Source organism: Pogoniulus pusillus, chromosome 16, assembly GCF_015220805.1.
Source record: "Pogoniulus pusillus isolate bPogPus1 chromosome 16, bPogPus1.pri, whole genome shotgun sequence".
NCBI lineage: Eukaryota > Metazoa > Chordata > Aves > Piciformes > Lybiidae > Pogoniulus > Pogoniulus pusillus.
In genome coordinates, this window is record NC_087279.1 from 15388227 (window position 1) to 15408094 (window position 19868).

The 19868-nt window shown below is 38.0% G+C and overlaps 1 protein-coding gene across 5 annotated transcripts in view; it reads right to left on the minus strand.

Moving 5' to 3' along the window:
* Positions 1-19868, minus strand: part of ERC2 (ELKS/RAB6-interacting/CAST family member 2) — a 486963-nt gene that overhangs the window by 329628 nt on the left and 137467 nt on the right. For all 5 annotated transcript variants that reach the window (XR_010305235.1, XR_010305234.1, XR_010305232.1 and 2 more), the window contains 2 exons: positions 17747-17902; positions 11316-11483 (listed from right to left, as the gene is read on the minus strand). Coding sequence is in view for 1 of the 5 variants with exons in the window: in XM_064156707.1 (XP_064012777.1) it covers positions 11316-11483; positions 17747-17902 (324 nt within the window). In the remaining 4 variants the exon portion in view is untranslated. The remainder of the gene's footprint in view (positions 1-11315; positions 11484-17746; positions 17903-19868) is intronic.

Below are 19868 nucleotides of genomic sequence, written 5' to 3' on the forward strand. Positions count from 1 at the left end.
TGTGTCCAAAGTGCAGAACCCTGCACTTGGCCTTGTTAAATCTCATCCCATTGGCCTCTGCCCACCCATCCAGCTTGTCAAGGTCCCTCTTCAGGGCTCTTCTACCCTCCAATGGATCAACACCTGCTCCTAGCTTAGTGTCATCTGCAAACATACTTGTGTACTACGAGCAAGTGTCATGATCATTTTCTGCAGAAATGCGAAGAAAAAGAATCTTAGTAACTTCTGGTTACTGGTGCTAAATTTCAACAGATTTTTTCTTTTTTTTAATATTATTTGTCCTAAACTGTAAGACAACACTTGTACCCTCAGGGAAGATTATTTCAACTGCAATGTTCCTCCAAATTCACTACAGAAAAACATAGTAAGTATTTTACAGTAGGAAATAACTTTCTACAAATGTTATAAATTCAACCACAAACAGTATACATACTTGAAAAATAGCAAAGTATTATTTATGCAAAAATATATAAATGTGCAGATAGAATAGATGCCAATTTTCATTTCAATGAGGTTTTTTAGGAAGACAGCTATTGTACTTCTAAATATCACAACACGTTCCAGAAATCGATATAGCACTGCTGTAACACCACCTTCCTGGGCTGCTCATTCCAGTGTCTGACCACTCCCTCTGTGGAAAACTTTTTCCTAATGTCCAATCTAAACCTGCCCAGTCTCAACCTGAGGCCATTCCCCCTTGTTCTACCTCCAATTACCTGTGAGAAGAGACCAGCAGCAGCTTCTCTCCACAGCATCCCTTCAGATAGTTGTAGACAGCAGTGAGGTCTCCCCTCAGCCTCCTCCTCTTGAATCTAAACAGCCCCAGCTCCCTCAGTTGCTCCTCATATGATGTACTCTCTAGGCCCTTCACCAGCTTCATTACCCTCCTCTGGACCTGCTCCAGTACCTCTACATCTCTCTTGTATTGCAAAGCCCAAAACTGAATACAATGCTCTAAGTATGGCCTCACCAAAACTGAGTACAATGAGACAATCATGCCCCTACTCCTGCTGGCCTCAGCATTTTTAACATAAGCCAGGATGCTACTGGCCTTCTAGGCCACCTGGGCACACTGCTTGCTCATATTCAGCTGCCTGTTTATTACAGCCTCCAGATCCCTTTCTGGCAGGCAGCTCTCCAGCCACACTGCCCCAAGCCTGTAGTTTTGCTTGGAGTCATTGTGATCCAAGTGCAGGACCTGGCATTTTGCCCTGTTGAAAATTATCCCATTAATGTCAGCTCATTGATCTAGGCTATCCAAGTCCCTCTGAAGAGCTTCTCTACCCTCATCCAAAATCAACACTGCCACCTAACTTGGTGCCATCTGCAAATTTACTGATGACACTCTATGCCTGAATCAAGGTCATCAATAAAGATGTTAAAAAGAATGATACATTCTAAATATAATAGAACTAATTGAGAGTATTTTTTCTTGAAACTTCAATACTTTAAACAGTTTAAAGGGGCAAATAAGCACATGGTGAACATGATTATGCACTCCTCAGTTCTTCCTACCCTAATACCACTCTGGTGCCTGATCTCACAATGTAGGTCAGCTAGAAGAAGCTTGTGTTTGAAGGTAAGAAACATCTGTTATGTTTCTTTGACCTGAGGAAGAATTCGAAAGACAAAAACCATAGGACATGAGAAAGAAAAGAGTCTTCATAAATACAGCATTTACAGAGTTGTTTTAGCCAATCTTTAGCCAACTCTGGTAATAATATCTGATATGTGCTTTGCTTACATCAAACTTACTGCCACTGAAAGAGGTAGGAAACCTAGCAAAGGCAATTAGCTTCTCAGATATTCACATAGGGCTTGCCTATTTCAAAAAACAGTAACATTTTCCTTTTGGTTTGTTTTTGGGGCTCTCTGTTTGTTTTTCTTAAGTCAACACCACATATTACAAAAAACCAGAACTGAAGGTTGCCTTTCGAAGATAAGGATCTTCCAATAGGCAGCCAATGAATTTCTACAGAAACAAAATCTTTTAGTCATTTTATTCTACCTTTTTATCTAATTCTCAATCCAAGTTTACAGTAGGTACCAACATTTTCAAGCCTCTCTACATCTAACTCCTGGATTTTGAGGCTACTTCTACAATACTTAAATACCTTTCTTCAGAGCAGACATCCAGCTCAGACGTTTCAGCTGCTCTGTAGGCCAATGCTGACATTTCTATCCCAGAACTGTAAGAATTAACACTCTCTGCAATCCCTCTCCTCAGTTCCGTCCTCCTTTCTCACTCATTTCCCACCACTTCTGTAAAACACCAGACTGTATTTATGCTTCAAACTACTATATATCTTTGACAAAAGCCTCCTCTCCTTTTTTCCCACTTGTAAATGTTATTCCTTCACATACATCAGAAATATTTGTTTGCCTTCTTAAAATACTTTTCCACGCTTTTCTAAATGATTTCTTTTAGTGTGCTACTGCTGCAGAATTTCTTCTGTTAAACTAAAAATGCTATCACACTGAAAATGTTCATAGCTGCTGTTAAACAAGAATCTTTCAAAAACAAAGAAATAGATCTGTGTCACAAAGTACGCAGTGGAAATTCACCAGGATGCATGAGGAGTCTAAATAATTACAGCTAGAGGAAAAGAAACAGGCAGGAAAAAAGATCATACAAGAGCAAGAAATCTACAAAACATGGTGTCTATAACATCAGCAAACTTTGGCATTCTCACCACTTTTTACATTCCAAACTCCGCAAAAATATGGAAAAGAACATTAAGAATCATAGCAGTAAATTAATCTTCTGTGTGAAAGTGACTACATTCAACAGAAAAGTAGAGAGCTATAATTCAAAACATTTCTTATGTATATCTCACAGAGCAGACAATAACCAAAGGCAATTATACAGAATTAGGTCACTTAACATCAGATAATCCTACTTCTTCAATAAATATTACTGCATTACAAGTTTTATCATGCAAGAATAACTCTAGTAATGCTAGCAGGGGAAGGGATACGATCCTGTACAGGAAACAGAAATGCAAAGGATTTGTTTGAAGAGTTCAGATTTAAGTTATAATGATATATATCAAAATAATAACAAGAAAAGAATCTAACAGATTGAGAACTGCACTACAGTCAATCAATTGAACAGTTCACTAACATCATTAAGCACTTACATGACTATAGATCTTAAAAGAACATTTTTCAACATGGACAGAAGATTTTACAAGCTTGATACAAGCACTTTTTACCTAGTTCAAGTCCAGGAAATGTTAATTAGCATCCTGCCTTTGAAAACATTGTGTCACTTAAAACCCACAGCCTTTTCATTAACTATCTATCTTTAAAAACTTTTGCTCCAAGGACATTAATATGCTTATATAATTAGGTGCTACCATACACAGTAGTTGTTAAGCCAACCTGTTTTTTTAAGTGTCTGATCAATATTCTCATGGGTCATTGTACACAACTGCAATTCCTCCCTGCAACAACTGGAAACTAAGATGATTGTTCCCACATGTCTGTGCCAGCCAACAGTCCACAAGGATTTCTATTTACTAAAGCCTTAAGGCTACACAACTTAACTGTTGTGACTTGCCACTGTAGAGCTGTGAAGTACAAAACCTACTTCAGCAAATAGTTTTTGCTATACACATACAATGTTCTTCTCTTGTCCAAATGAAACAGTACATTCATATCTAGGTCCCTATTTCACCCAATTTAGAAAGTGAAGAAGTATCTCTCGCTAACAGAAAACAAAAATGGAAGACACAAAACTGAAATTCCATTAAGTCTACCACACCAGCTAGTTGAAAATACACCAAACAAGGACACAAATTATTCAGGAGAAAAATGCAGCTGCTACTTCTTTCGCAGGAGATAAAGGTTAAAAGTACTTACAAACTAATCACACATAGTTTTCAAACATTCTCACAGCCTGCGTTACTCGATTTTAAGTATGGAAAGTACTAGAGAAATTGAGAGTATTACAAAACTATACATTTAATGTCTCAAGTGGTAGCATTATATAACTTCAGTTTGCCTTAGCTGACCTCATTTGGAGGTTTCTCTAAGTATTAGTAGGTCATCTGTGAAACCAGCGATCTTTCACTAGCTTAGATTCTTACTTTGATTTTCCCCTGTGATGCCGAGAGCTAGAAATTTCCCCTAAAAGTTAAATAATACAAAGAAAGAAATACCTACCATTGGGCTTTCCCTATTTCACTGTTAAAGACACAACAGCCTCTTGTCTTTGGCCTTAAGGTCATTCACAGCTTATTCATCAAACCATAACCCACACCTCCCTGCAGTCAAACGACTCATGTCTTCACACCACAGAATCACTAAGGTTGGAAAAAATCTCTAAGACCATCAACTGGAACCACTAGCCCAGTACCACCATGCCCACTAAACTGCAGCCCAAAATTTCACATCTACACATTTTTTTAACACCTCCAGGGACAGTGACTCCAACACTTCCCTGGAAAGCCTGCTGAAATGTTTGACCACTCTTTCAGTGAAGAGCTTTTTCCCTTATATCCAACCTAAACCTTCCCCAGCACACAACCTGAGGCCATTTCCTCGCATCCTAGCCCGAGTTACCTGGGACAAGAGGCCAACACTCACCTCACCACAACCCCCTATCAAGTAGTTTTAAGAGATAAGTCTTCCCTCAGCCTCTTTTCCAGACTAAACAATCCCACTTTCTTTGGCCACTCCTTGTAAAACTTGATTTCCAGACCTTTAATTGGCTTGTTTCCCCTTCTCTGGACATGCTTCAGAAGCTCAGTGTCTTTCTTACAGTGAGGGGCCCAAAACTGAGCACAGTATTCAAGGTGCAGCTTTACCAGCACCAGGCACAGGGGCATAATCACTTTCCGACTCATGCTAGCCATACTGTTCTTGATAAGGACCAGAGTGCTTCTGGCCTTGACCATCTGAGTCTTCCTTTAAACAGCTCTAGTACTTTCTCTCCAGCTGTCTCTTAAGCACAAAACTCAAAAAAATGCAAAACTATTTCAGCAATTTCTCCTTATGCTTCATCATCACAGTAATATTTGCAAGACATCATTAACAGTTACAGACTAGGAGGAGTACATCTACCAGTTATTATGTTAATTACATTACAGATCCTTTGAGTTCCCCCTGGTTTTGACTCTACCTGGTGAAATTTCAATACTGTTTTGAGGTGGCTTTTTCTTTGCATACATTGCCTATGTGCTAGGGTCACAGCTGGGCAGCTTTAGATTTAATAACAGTAAAAGTAACAGAGTATTCAATGAACAATTTCTGAAGCAGTCCTATCAAAGTTCCTCTCCAAATATTTCCAGTTAAGGCAAAAAAAGAGAGATAACAGTAATAATATTTTCCTAATCATTTCCATTCACTAGAATCAAGCCCAATTAAATGTTGATTTATCTTCTCACAGTAAATTTTGCACAGTTGAAGACCCATTAAAGCTGTCTAATTGAATATTGTTTTAAATGGCAACAAGGTAATTTTCTGCAAATTAAGATCCGGGAGGAAGCATTTATCACTTTAATTAAGTAAAATAGATTAAAATGAAAAGCATTTTGTCAGTAAGATAACTCTAACATTCATTAAACTAGTTGTCCCAAACGACTTGCATCAAGTCTTTACACATCAAGTATACAGTCTTACCTTTGTACTTTCATCTTTCCTCTTTTTATATTGATTCTGTCCCTGTGCATCACTTTCTACAGACACTGCAAAGGGAACTCTCCACCCTTTCAGTCACTCTTCCTTGAGGCAGCTCCATTTCATTTTATTTATGAAATAAAAACAATTATGCCCCCAAAAGCAAGAGTACTTAAAACTAACATTAAGAATTGATTCAGTTGCAGGGTATAAGTAAAATAATTAATCAATATTAAATCTTTCTCATCTTTGGAACAGTATCTTTCAAATATGTGATGTGTAGGACTACAGATGAAGCTCTCAGTCACTGAGGTAGGCATGCATCTCAGAAGGTCACTAGTTAGATATCCTACTCAAAGCATGGGAACAATGATAGATCATGATGTTTGATGTGCCTTTGAATAGTTTGGCCTTGAAATCCTCCAACAGACAGACAAAAAAAAAACCCCTTTGCTTCACAGTGTAGCAAAATTCTATATTTAAGCAGAACTTATCTAGGTGTTCTTTCAGTTTATGCCTTCAGACTTACTTCCTCTCCACTATGTTCCTCTCTTTCTGAACTGTTTGAAAGGCACACAAAACACAAAAACTGTACATAAAAGCAAAATGGGTGACAAATTCCACCCGAGATAAATGTCATTTGAAATATGCAACACACTGTCAAGAAAGTTGTTAACAAACAGTTGTTACAGAAAGAGTAAATGGCACACAAGCCCTCAGAACAGTGGTTTACACTTTGGGTGATCTTTTCCTTTGCACGCACAGCAACTCAGCTCTACCAGAACAATACACTGGCAGCCCAGCAGAGACCACACTGAAGTATCTGGCCCAGTCCAATTTAAAACAAGAAAAAACAGTACAATAGGAACATTTCATTTCCAAGTGAAACTCTGAGAAAAATGTGAAATAACTTAGTTATATTATTATTGTACAATTAAAAGCAGGTTTGCATTTCAAGCAATATCAACTATCAACGCTGTAATAGAAATAAAGCATTTGTAGTTTTCTTCCAAGTATTTTGTGTCGTCTGCTTTTATTTGCTTTTTATGCAAACTAAGAGCTGCCAAGAATCAGTGATTTCACAGCCCTCCTCTATAAACAGATCTGTTTAAAAGAAAAACCAGACTGCAATAAATACCTACTATAATCACCTTCCCTCTTGATTTTTATGAGGTTGTCTATATTACTACATCTACACTGAACATGCCAAACTTCGCCTATTTTTCTAATCCATCTTCAACTGACAGGACTATACTCACAATTTAAAACACTTAGAGGTATTTATTTCACAGTTCATCAACATTCAAAGAGAACACTTGCCAGTTTGAAGGTGTGCTATCTAAAGTGATGATACACTAAATAAGTTCCTATAACCATTGTGAAATGGTTGGTTTTTCCCCCACTGAGCTACCTAGCTGATATGGTGGTACAGTTTGAGACAATATTTGCACGTTCCTATTTGAAGTATACAAATGGTAGAGTCTCATCTTTTTAAGCCATCAGAGTGATCATTGTTATTTATGGTGCTTAAGCTCCTTCCCTCTGCTGTAACTGTACAAGGCTTCATAAAACAAAACCAAAACACATTCACGAATATTTTCAAAACACAGCAAGTGTAACATTCTTCTGTTTAACAATTCACTATGGAGCACACAGTCATTGTCAGTGTTCTGTAGCTGCAGCAGCAGCCTGACCCTGGCTCATTTTTATCTAACCTTAAGGTTTTCCTATCATTAATAGATAGATAATTTTAAAAATGCTATATACATTAGGTAGGAAAAGCTTACATAGTTTGGCACTGCTACCCTTGAAAATAGAACAAAATGAAATGCACGTAGCAGAGGTAGTGAACTTCCTAAGGACCGGTTCCGAATATTTTTCCTACTAGCAATAAACTGCTTTCAGACCTCCCAGCTCTGGCCACCGTGATAGTTACTGCTTTACAGGACTATAATTTTTTGTTTCAGCTGTCGATAAAAATTTTGGATGATAGCTTTCTAAGTCAAATAAACCTAAAACAAAACAAAACCACACTGGCCTCGCCGAGACAACAGAAACGCCACGCAAAAAGCACATGGCATTTACATCTAGACTTACTGTTGGATTCAAATTTTCTCACATCATGTGACAAAGTGCCATTGGGCACTAACATCTAATTCAATTAACACTGTTTGATGGAAATTAACTATACTCATCCAAAAAAATCCATGTCCTTATTTGTGGTATCTGCTATAATACTGAATAAACAGATACACTCATAATGACTCTCACTAGTAGTCTACATTCCACAGAGACTGGGAACCATTATATAACTGCTTACACTGAGTGAAGTCCTGCACCTGTATATGCTGGGATACACCAGATGGAGAGCAGCTTTGCAGAAAAGTTCTCACTCATGGTCAACAGTATACTGGGCTGCATTAACACAGGTGTTGCCAGCAGGTTGAGGGATGCAAATTCCTCTCTACTCATCACTGGTCAGACTATACCTGGGGTATTGTGTCCAGTTCTGGGCTCCTCAGTACAACAGAGACATCAACATACTGGAGAGCATCTGGGGACCAGTCACAAAGCAATTGAAGGATTAAAGGCTTTATTAAAGATTTTGAACATCTATCATATGACAAAAGCCTGAAATCTGTAACTGTTTAGCCTAGAAAAGCCTGTGATATGACTACAAGTGTGAAGTTTTAAAATAACAAACAAAAATACTGTTCTTTCCTCATTTGTCCTGGGTTGACAAACTACTAAGTACACAGTGTGCTTAATTCTACCTACACAAAAGATCTTATTCCTCAGATTTGAGATGCCTTATATCTCCTTCATAATGTACAGGAAAGAAATAAAACATTCAGTGTATCTTAAATTGATTTTTTAAAAGGCAATTAATAGGGACCAAAATATGCATATTATTAAAGTATTTTAAGACCATGTAAATTGCTAAACATAATTTAATGCTTAACATAGTTTATTTAAAGTCTCTGCCTCGTAGGTAAAAGGTGCATTACTCTAATGTTATCTTTTCAGAATTAAGAGAAATGTTGAGGCAAGTGAAGTTATCTCCCATTTTAAATTTGCTATTAGATCAAAATTATTTGGTAAACCCTTGTAAATAGTGTCTATATCGATACAAGTGAATAATTGGAAGTGGAACTTGTTTTCTTCATGTTGCTTCTTATGCATCTCAAAATATACCATCTCCCAAAATGAACCATAAAATCATAAAATACTAAGAATGATTTGGGTTGGAAGGGACCTTCAAAGGTCATCTAGTCCAAACCCCCTGCAGTGAGTGGGCACATCTCTAACTAGATCAAGTTACCCAGAGCCTTGTGGAGCCAGACCTTGAATATCTCCAGCAATAAGGCCCCAAACTACCTCCCCATTTTTGTGTTCTTGTTTTTATACATGTCAACAAGCCTATGAGTAGACATCACCACTGGTTTTTTTTTTTTCTCAAAGCCTATAATCTAATTTTTCTCATTAAAATATTTCAATTAGCCTCAAACTAGCACAGCAATCTGTTCCAGGATTCCACCACTCTTGTGGTAAAGGACTTGTGTCTAACATCCAGTCTAAACTCACTCTAATCTAAACCTGCAGCCTCTTGTGTTATCACTATAGGCCTTTGTAAACAGTCCCTCTGAAGTCATCTTGTAGCCCACTTCAAGTACTGGAAGACTGCTATTAGGTCTCCCCAGAGCCTTCTCTTCTCCAGGATGAACAACCCCAGCTCCCTCAGCCTGACCTTGTAGGATAGGTGTTCCGGACCCCTGATCATCTCCTTTGGATCCACTCGATCAGGTCCATGTCCTTTGTGTGTTGAGGGCTCCAGAGCTGGACCTGATAAGGTCTCACCATAGAACAATTCTGCCACTTTAATGTGTAGACAGCCCAGGCTGCAATCAGCCTTCTGGCCAGCTGACTCACATCCAGCTTCTCACCCACAAGAGCTCCCAAGTCCTTTTGTTCAAGATTGCTTTCTATCACCTCTTCCCCTAGCCTGTCCTGGTAACAAGGACTGCTGTGAATCGGGTGCAGGACCCTGCACCTGGTCTTGTTGAACTTAATGATGTTCACCTGAGCCCACCTCTCCAGGTCCCTCTAGCATAGCAACAGCACCACTCAGTTTGGTATCACCTGCAAACTCACTGATGAGGCACTTGCTCCCACTGTGTATGATAAAAATACAAAATAGTACTTGTTCCACTACAAACCCTTTACAGACACCACATTGCACCGACCTCCCTCTGGATTTCAAACCAGTGACCACTACCCTCTGGATAAGATTATCCAGCCAATCCCTTATCCACTGAACTATCCAACTACTAAATATGCAAGAACTGGGAAATCAAATTAGTGGAGAGCCAACAGAACTAACCACCACCAGCAGTACAACAGGCAATACAAACCTTGCAAAACACATTTGCACAGCAAAAGATTTACATATGTAATTTTTACTAGTCCATAGCTAAATTGAGGTCTGTCAAAATCACTGGAATTCTTACCTTTGCTCTGTTACAATTATTTTGTATTACACACATACTAGCCAGCCTCTTAAACATGCTAAAAATCCCATCTCTATCTTTGTAACATACCCAACTTAAGTCATACAGCATAGAGGAATAATCAGAATCCTAGAAATACTTACTCCCTGCTTCCGTGAGAATGATACATTTAGGTTGGTTTCTTTTGTGCAGCAGCCACAATAAACAGCAAAGGAGTCCTTGAGAGCAGAATGGTAAGCAAGCCCCTCCAGGCATGGCGAGGAGGACGAGGAGAAGCACAAAGCCCAACAAGAAACTGTTTGCAAGCAACTTCTCCCTTTTATACTGAGTGTGACGTTTACTGTCTGAGACACACCTGTAGCCAACTCAGGTCAGCTGCTCCGGCTGACTAAGCTGTTAATGGCCTGCAGCTGGCCTAGGTTTCTATACCAGTGAAACCTGGACAAAGAGGTATGCATTAAAAATTCTTCATTTTATTTTTAATCTAGTTAGTATTGTGTCATCCAAACCCATTAAGTGTTTTAAATGCACAGGAAATTAACTAAGAGACAACATTTTTACCACTGGATTTACACATTTCATAAAACATGACAACCCTCTCAACTGTATTCCATTACCCTTATTTTTATAATCTAGCCTTCTGGATACCTACAGAACTAATACACTGGCTTCTTTTAAAGTCTGAAAATATTCATATTTTTAAACAAATGGATTTTACATGAAAATACAACCAAAGATTAGTATCATGCACCTTTCAACAAATCCCTTTAAAATACATCAGTAGCTTCACACTTGAGAAGAGAAATGCACCAAAGAATAGAAGCATAAGGCCAGAACAACCAAAAGGAAAAGTCAATCAGCCAATAGATGCAAAAACAATGAATGAAAGCACAGCAATCAAAACATTAATGCTCAGGCTTCTTCCACTGAAGCTGATAAGAATTAGGCACAAACAATTTCTCAAAATGCAATCACAGGTGCTTCTAGAATACCTCTAAAATGAGAGCAGGTGTACTACCAAAAACATTATATATTAAATATATTGGCATTTAAAGGGTTTTCAGTTATTTCACTATTCTTGAACAAATTCCCTTCTACACAAACTTGCAACAAGCACATAACCACCTTGACACATGCTACTGACAAAATATTTCTACCACATTTTCTGATTAGAAGACACAATACCTCTGTCTGAAGTATGGCAGCTCTCTGTTCTTTGGCAGTAAGAGACTCTTTAAGCACTTCAATGTGTTGCTTGCAATCTGAATTTTGATTGCTAAGGGTTTCAAGCTTAGTTTGTAAGGCAAGAAGTTCTGATTCTTTCTTTGAGAGTTCTTGTTTCAGTTGGTCGATCTGTAATGGGGGAAAAAATAGATCGTTAATTTCATTTCCAATTCATAGGTGTATTTGCAATCTCAAAGATGTGAATGACCACAATATAAAAATTGAGATACCTGTGAATTCTGGAATAAAGTTAAGATTCAGCAGACTTTGGTACTCAAAACTTCAAGAGTTTCCTGTAATTTAATGTGTCCTGTCTTAACAATGATTGCCCTGCTGCTGCAGAAGTTAAAAGGAAAGTTTTAAAGATAATACATAATGATTTGGCCTATAAATTCACCATGGACCTCACTTAAGTTCAAAGGAATTTATCTTGTGTGAGGCAAGTCTGGCAGAACACCAAAAATGCATAGGAAAATTACTGTCCATAAATGTATAAATTCAATCCAATAGGCTCTTTCTTCCAACAGTATGATTTTTGTGCCTTTTCATTGGCCAGTGTGAATCCAGGAGATTTTTAGGAGCCTGATAAGGAAAAGCAGGCATCTCAGTAAGGTGAGGAAAACTGGGCACTAGACTTTTAACCTCACTCTTATTGCAAATGTCTTGCTGACCACCACTCCCAGCTCCCTTTTTAACTCCCTGGAAGTTCATATGGAACTCTCAGGTATTAGAAAAGCCAAGCCAAAGAGATTAATTTAATAGAAGTCTGGAGAAAATGTTATAAAAATTCCACAGAATGAAAGGTCTGTGAAACTGTAAAAGCATATCCTAGGGGAAACAGCAGAAATGCAGCCACTAAGACAGCTTCTGAATTTAAGTGGATTTAAGGTTCATCAGTAAATGTCATGGAATTGTGATTATACCTCCTTTTGCACAAAGTAGCCACAGAAAACAGAAGTGTGGTGGATTTAGAATATATGGATCTGGAAAAAAGCACTGGACAATACAAAGGATGGTGAATTAAGTGACGTATCTACCCCTTCTTAAAGTTCTGTGTATTAACAGTGGTCATCAGATGGGTTCAGACATGAGGATTATTTGAAATAAAATGCCTCAGTGGATCTGCATAACTCAGAGAAACCACACTTCATTTGTGTTTGGAAAACTGTCTTGCTGACTGTAACTTGTAGATATTTTTCTTTAAGATTCAAGCTTCGATTCTACAACCACCAAAGAAGAGTTCTTTGCAATCTCTTCCATCACATGCAGCCCAACAGAAATTTAAGATGCAAGAAATTTAGAAGGGTTAAATGAAAGGTGATTCAAAAATGCCTGGAGGGAGAGGAGAAGGGGAAAAGAAAGAAAAGCAGGTATCCACAATCTGACCCTACTCAATCACATCCTAAAGATCCACATATTAAAATCTCTCACAGATTGAATATTATATGGTACAGTCACTGGAAACATTTACTGCTGATCAAAGTATTTTTATTTTGCATTTTGAGAGTATTCTTAAAATTTGAATTTAAAAAATGTTTATTCCAACTAGAGTCCATATGGATGTCAACATATTTACTGCTTATTTCTCTTGTCTAGCTGGTTGCTGTGCTCGGCTAGTCTTTTCCGAGCTACCCTATCAAAATCAAGAATCTGTACCAGCACTAAAAGCAATCACCTTCACCATCTCAAAATATCAGAATAAGAAAAAATATAGAAATCAGATGTCAAGAAAAGGTAAAGACTGCAGGTAAGAAGCTGCAAAAGAAAACATTCTCTTAAAAGCAAACTACCTTCTCCCATCTCTTGCCAGAGCATGTAAGAAAGTACGGCAACTGAGACAAAAACATGTACACAATGAAGAATGGGAAAATCTGTCTATAATATATAAAGACAAAATGTAGATCTGCAGCCAATCTGAATTACATCACATGCTTTATATGAGATCCATGTGAACATCACAGACACTTAATCTCTCCTAGAAACTCTTCCTGATTTTTCCATGACACAACCTACACCCTGAGAAATAATCAGAACCTAAACGAGAGCTTCATTTTCCTTGCAGGGATGATCTCTGTGTTCTAGAAACAGAATCTGTTTAGTATAAAGTTCTGGCTGCAAGACCTACATATTGCTAGGAGTTTAAAAGTGTGGTAAGAGACCTCAAATTATTTTTTTACTGAAATAAAATAAAACTCACCCCCAAAAAACGTATTGAGTATTTATGCTTTTTTGGCTGGCCTTTTCTTAAAGTCTAATGATGAAAATGTAATAAAACTTCAATTAAAAAAAATCCCAAGTGTCAAAAATACCAAAGGCATAACTACAAACTGCCTTTTTTTTTTTAAAGACATTTTAAGACCTGGGTATATATTTTTTTTAACAATTAAATCTGCATTGTCTAATAGTGTGCAAAAAAAAAATTTACAGGGCATGAAATAAATTTCTGTCTCCAGTAGATGTGTGCAAACATTTTCATGTTGCAGTATCTTAACTGGTGTGGAAGACCAACAGTCACAATTCAGTGAGATTCAGTGAGACAAAAGCTAAACCATTTTTGTACTTTATAAAGACTACCATGAAATCAGTCTATAAGCCTGGGTGTAAATGCTGTAGGATCTAAAGAACTCCAGGTTTGTCCTCTGACTCTGACCTTCCCACCACCCTCACACATTTCATATGTGTAATTTGCCTGTCACTGCTTTGCCCAATATGATCTTGCTTCGCTGCCTTTCCTAAAACCATAGCTCCTTTGTCTTTCTTCTCAATTTACGATTCTCTCACCTCCCATAATTTCAGTTCTTTGATACTGGCACCTCCAGAAAGCCATTATCCTTTTCCCTTTCATACACCAAAATCTTACATGACATTACATACAGTAAGTGGGAGATGAAGAAAACAAACCAAAACAATCAGAGCTCTTCCCTTGCATATTTCATATTAAAATCAATGAGCTAAATATTTAAGTAAATAATTTCATTAAATGAAGCCTCACAGGTTATGCATCTTAAGGATATCACCCTCTGTGACAAAGGAAAGCTGCTTTCTGAAGTGAAGCATTTAACTTTCTAAAGTGAAGGATTTAAGTAAAGGAAGAACTGTAGCAATCAAATGGACTGAAGTGGCTGCATACAGTGGACTACAAGTCTATTTGTAATTTCTAAATGTTATATTGGTCAAAATGCTGTAGTTCTTTTCCTGTACATTTCTTCTACAGGATCACATAGGATTTGCACACTTCCTTCACACAGTGTGAAAAGTTCTTATACGTAGAGTGTCTTATTAGAGCCTAATTAATTCTCAAAACTCAACAGTAATTTGCTGAATTTGTACTAAATTGTCACTAGATTTTCTTCATTCCTGTTGATAGCACCAGAATTCTAAAACACAAAGAACTACTTAAACACCACAGCACAAATTTACACCTGAAAAAGGCATCGGTGTCACATTCAATATTTGGCTGCTAGCCAAATTATGGATCCTAGAAAAGAAAGGGAAAACTTGCAAAGCAGAAATGATTTTTTTTAAATGCATATCATCCTATGTATTTTCTTCATATCTATAATGAAGGCATTTGAAGCTGTAGGTCTTTTAGTCATGAAAACTTAATGATTTGTTTTGACAATTTCAGTGTTGTGTGAGCAATGGCAGCTTCTATCCCTTCAAAACCTGAGCAAGTGGAGTCCTCATGAAGTGGGCAAGGAAAGAAAAAAAAAAAAGCTAAGTATTCACTTGCACAACTCTATTCATTTGCAAGTCAAAATTAAAGGCTATGTATTTGAAACAAGTTAATATTACTAAGAAACACTTAAGAAAAGGAACATTTCCCAAGATTTCCTGCCACTTGTGTACAATAAATAACATTCGGTATTGGCCTCTCTTTAATAACTTCCTATTTATTTAAATCAAGAACAGATTTAAACAAAGTTACACTTCAAGAATAACTGTGAAGTATTAAGAGCTTTCTGGCACCTATGACTGCTAACTGTGAGAAGAGTTTTGTTCTGCTCTGCCCATCAATCAATACTTCTGCTTATCAGAATTTATCAACAATTTCAGGTTCAACAGATCAGGTATAATAAGATCTGTTCATTGACAAGTAAAAAATACTTTTCCACCTTGAAAGGTTCTTAAGAGGAAGGATAAAAAAAAGCATCTTCAGCTGCAAATCTCAATTTTAAGTGGGAGAAAAAGACTGGTGAAAGAAAACAGACAAAATGTCATCAGAATGTGGCATTTCTCAAAGATCAGAAGATTGTGACAAAATAAGGCATGTTTAATAGTCTTATTCATCTGCTTTCTGTGCCACGGAAATATACCAAAGCTCTTCCTCTTAAGAACCTCAGAAGATTGTTAACAAAATACTAGGCTTTTCTATGGTGTACTAGGAGTTTTGCTATAAATTACTAGAACTGAGTTAACAACATTTCAATAGGCAACATAATTTTCCTGATGATAATGGCACTAGGAACTTCAGCTACTTCCCATAAGAGCTACTTTTTTCAATTTCATAATTTGGGTTTTTTTAATAAATCTGGATTAATTCCATATGGCCATGAACATGTCCATCTTTTACTTAGCAAACAGACACACAACCCAAAGACAAAAATGTGTCCCAACGTCCCAAGACACCAGCATTTTCTGTGATAGTTTTAACAAGATCCTACAGTTTCCAAACTAGGCAACAGCAACAGCTCTACAGAGATGGAAAAGTCTTCAGTATCCAACACTACACACAGTGGTGAATGTTCTTATTGGTATGCTCAGTGTGGAATTCAGATAAATTAGAAGCATCTTGTCAAAAAGATAATGAAGGTCTAATTTACACAAGAAAACAGAAAAATCAAAGAACTCAGATTCTCCAAAAGGTGCTGACACCATTTCATTCTCTGACCATAAAGGAGCTGCATAATTCTTCTGGATCTCAGCTCGCCCAACTCCAGAAGAATGTCAATGGTATTTATCTACCTGATACTGCAGACTTCCTACTTAAACAACTACACTGCTAAGTATTTTTAGCACCAACAGACAACGGTAGGCAATGTACTATGCCTGCAGTCAATTTACTCCTACTGTTTTTGCTTACATAGCCTCTAGAGAGGTAATAGTCCTGCTCAAGCAGTTTTTTCCGAGCTGCAAGAACACAATTCAGAAAAAGCAAATCAGTCCATCTCAGTTCCCACACACAGACAACTTCCACATACATAAACCTGCCCTAAATATTAAATAGAACAAGAACACAAACAAATAACTAGGATAGAAAAACTCTGAAAATAAATTCAGATTTCATAATAAACATTATTAATAAAATTGTTTACCTAGATTTTACTCTGGCATTATGGTTAAATGATGGCTGCCTTTCTTCTTTAGAGTTTCCACTTCAGACTACTGTGGCTTGTTTCACCTCATGTTAACACAGCTTACAAATAATATTTCTTAAAACATTATTTCCAAACCCTAAATAAATATTTATATATGAAAATGGGAGCATCAGCTTCAATTTCCATCCATTTTTTCTTTCCTTTTTATTGAGTACTCTAATCCTGTATTTTATTCAATGTAGAGGGCTGGAAATAAGTGAGCATAAATTGCAATATTATATATATTTGTTACATAATTTAAGGAAATTATAAAAGTATCACAAAATAAATAGAATTCACACTCCCACTCCCACTCCCACCCCCCCACCAACAACAAAAAGACTATTTGGAGTGTTCATCTTTGCTTAGCAGCTGAGCACATCAAAATGAAAAGAGGTAAAAAGACCAGAGCTGGGACATCAGTGTAGACATCACATCTGATATATTTTAAAGTAATGAACAAAGAATACTGCTTTGTGAGCCTGATACCAGGAAACTGTTACATCACTACACATTTACTGTCTGCTGTGGTCAACTCATAATTAGCTATGTACAATAATTTGAAATTAAGGGTACTCTGCAGAAACAGTCATCAAATTGCAAGCCTTAAAATACTACAAGATTACAACTTGGCATCATCCATGAACAACAGTCCTTACTGTAAAACTACAGTCAAAATCAGGGGAAAAAAGCACAGCTGAAGTTCTGCCGAAATGGAGCAAGTCAAAATTACAAACTAATTTAAAAAGCTATCCCTAAACCACCACTCATAAGAAAGGGAAAAGGGAGCATGCTATAGACTTAGGATTGTAGAAGCCTCTGCAGAAGTGGTGAAATAATCTCTTCCCAAATCAAAACATAAACACATTATTTATCCAAAACGGTTTACTCTTCCATTGCTACTTTGTATTATTGCATAGCAAATATTTACCAAATGAGGGGATGCAGGGAACCACTTGTGTTGAAAAGGGTCAAGTTAGAACTTGCATTTCCTTCATTTTAACAGCATTATGCTATTTTTTTAATAAACAGTACCTTATTTTTCATGAACTTTGAGTGACTCTTGTAAACTTCTATTTGTTTGATCTCTTCTTCTCTGTCCTCTGTATTCAGAACTCCATTTGTCTTTAGCATCTGTATTTCATCTTCAAGATCTCTTATATTGCGCTCAAGTGAAGCTATTTTTGTATCCTATGTTCAAAAAAAAAAAGAGAGTATTGAAAATTACACTAAATGTTTATTGAGGTGTTGTAGAAGTACAAGTGAACCTGTATGAATATCACATAATAAGATACAAAAATGCATGATACAAACAGAATCATTAAATGGTTAGGTTGGAAGGGGCCTCAAAGATCAGCTAGTTCCAAGTCCCTGCCATAGGCAGGGACACCTCCCACTAGAACAGGTTGCTGAAGGCCTCATCCAACCAGGCCTTGAGCACCTCCAGGAGGGAGCACCCAAAACCTCTCTGGGCAACCTGTTCCAGTGTCTCACCACCCTCACTGTAAAGAATTGCCTCCTAACATCTGGCTTACATCTCCCTTCTTCCAGTTTAACTCCATTCCCCCTCATCCTGTCATTACAAGACCTTGTAAACAGTCCCTCTCCATATGGCATATACTGCCACAGACTAGAAAACGTCACAAATGCAGAATTAGACCTCTTTCATCACCAGAAAAGAATATGCAGTGATAGCTTTTGTTGCATAGTCTGTGGAGATACACCGTGGTTGAAATTCCACCTTCATCCCTGCAAAATGAGAGATGAGGAGTGAATGAAGATGCTCACCCTTCCATGTGTACATGATAATGTACCCCGCTGCTTTGCTAACCATCTAAGCCTGACTGTTCTTCCAAACTCTTCAACACAAGCTTTTGCCTAGGAAGGCAGGACAATAGGCCACTTCATCATGCAACTCAGCCTCCGGCTGTTTCCCTGTTTCCATAGAATTCTGCCTTCTTTCAAGAGCAGCAAAGTTGTCTCACACTTTTGCTCCACTAGCTCAGCCACATCACTCTGAGGGGATTTAGCACTTTTTATTATGGGTCCTAAAATAAACAAAACCACAGCCACTAAAATAATTCTACATGACAGCCAGTGGCTGCCAGGCGTACCAACATACTACTGAACGCAGAGTGATTTTGTTGTTGTCGTTGCTGCTGCAAATCATTTGGAAATTGACTCAGATCTCTTTGGTGCGAGTCAGAAAGGTTTAAAAAGCGATTGCCCAAAGTTCTCACAGAGTCTTCTGTTTAAAAGAGTGTTGCGAAATGACTCATCAGGAAATGCCCTTTAGGGCCCTGTTTGCAGGCAATCGCGGAGAAACTGAAAACACTGTGACTGAGAAGATCGACTAACAGTTCAAGAATGTGAAGGAACAACCACTCACTAAACAAAGAAAGGTCAGGCTGGTGGTCTTGTTTCACTGAGGCCAAGGAAGAACACCTAAACAAAGAATTAGCTGAGCGAGATCAGGATATGTATCACTGCACACAGCCACTTCTGGCTAGAATGCCTGAGGAGAGCAGTCTGTACATCCTCTGTGCCTTCAACCAAGGAAATAAAGCACGTTTCATAGAATCATAGAATCAGTCAGGGCTGGAAGGGACCACAAGGATCATCTAGTTCCAACCCCCCTGCCATGGCCAGGGACACCCTACCCTAGAGCAGGCTGGCCACAGCCCCATCCAGCCTGGCCTCAAACACCTCCAGGGATGAGGCCTCAACCACCTCCCTGGGCAACCCAATCCAGGCTCTCACCACTCTCATGGTGAAGAACTTCCTCCTCACATCCAGCCTGAACCTACCCACCTCCAGCTTCACTCCATTCCCCCTAGTCCTGTCACTCCCTGATATCCTGAAAAGTCCTTGCCCAGCTTTTTTGTAGGCCCCCTTCAGATACTGAAAGGCCACAAGAAGGTCACCTCAGAGCCTCCTCTTCTCCAGACTAAGCAGCCCCAACTCCCTCGTTGGTTCTCAGCCAATCCTGTTCCGGTGTGGGACAACACATTTCAAACGGTATTAATCCTAAGTAATAACACTATTCTTTTGTGATGCAAACAAAACCTTATTTGCCCATATCTTTTCTATCATTAGTGAGTCAAACCCAGCAATTGACACTACAGGAGCTGCAAAAGGATACGGTTTGAAACAGGCT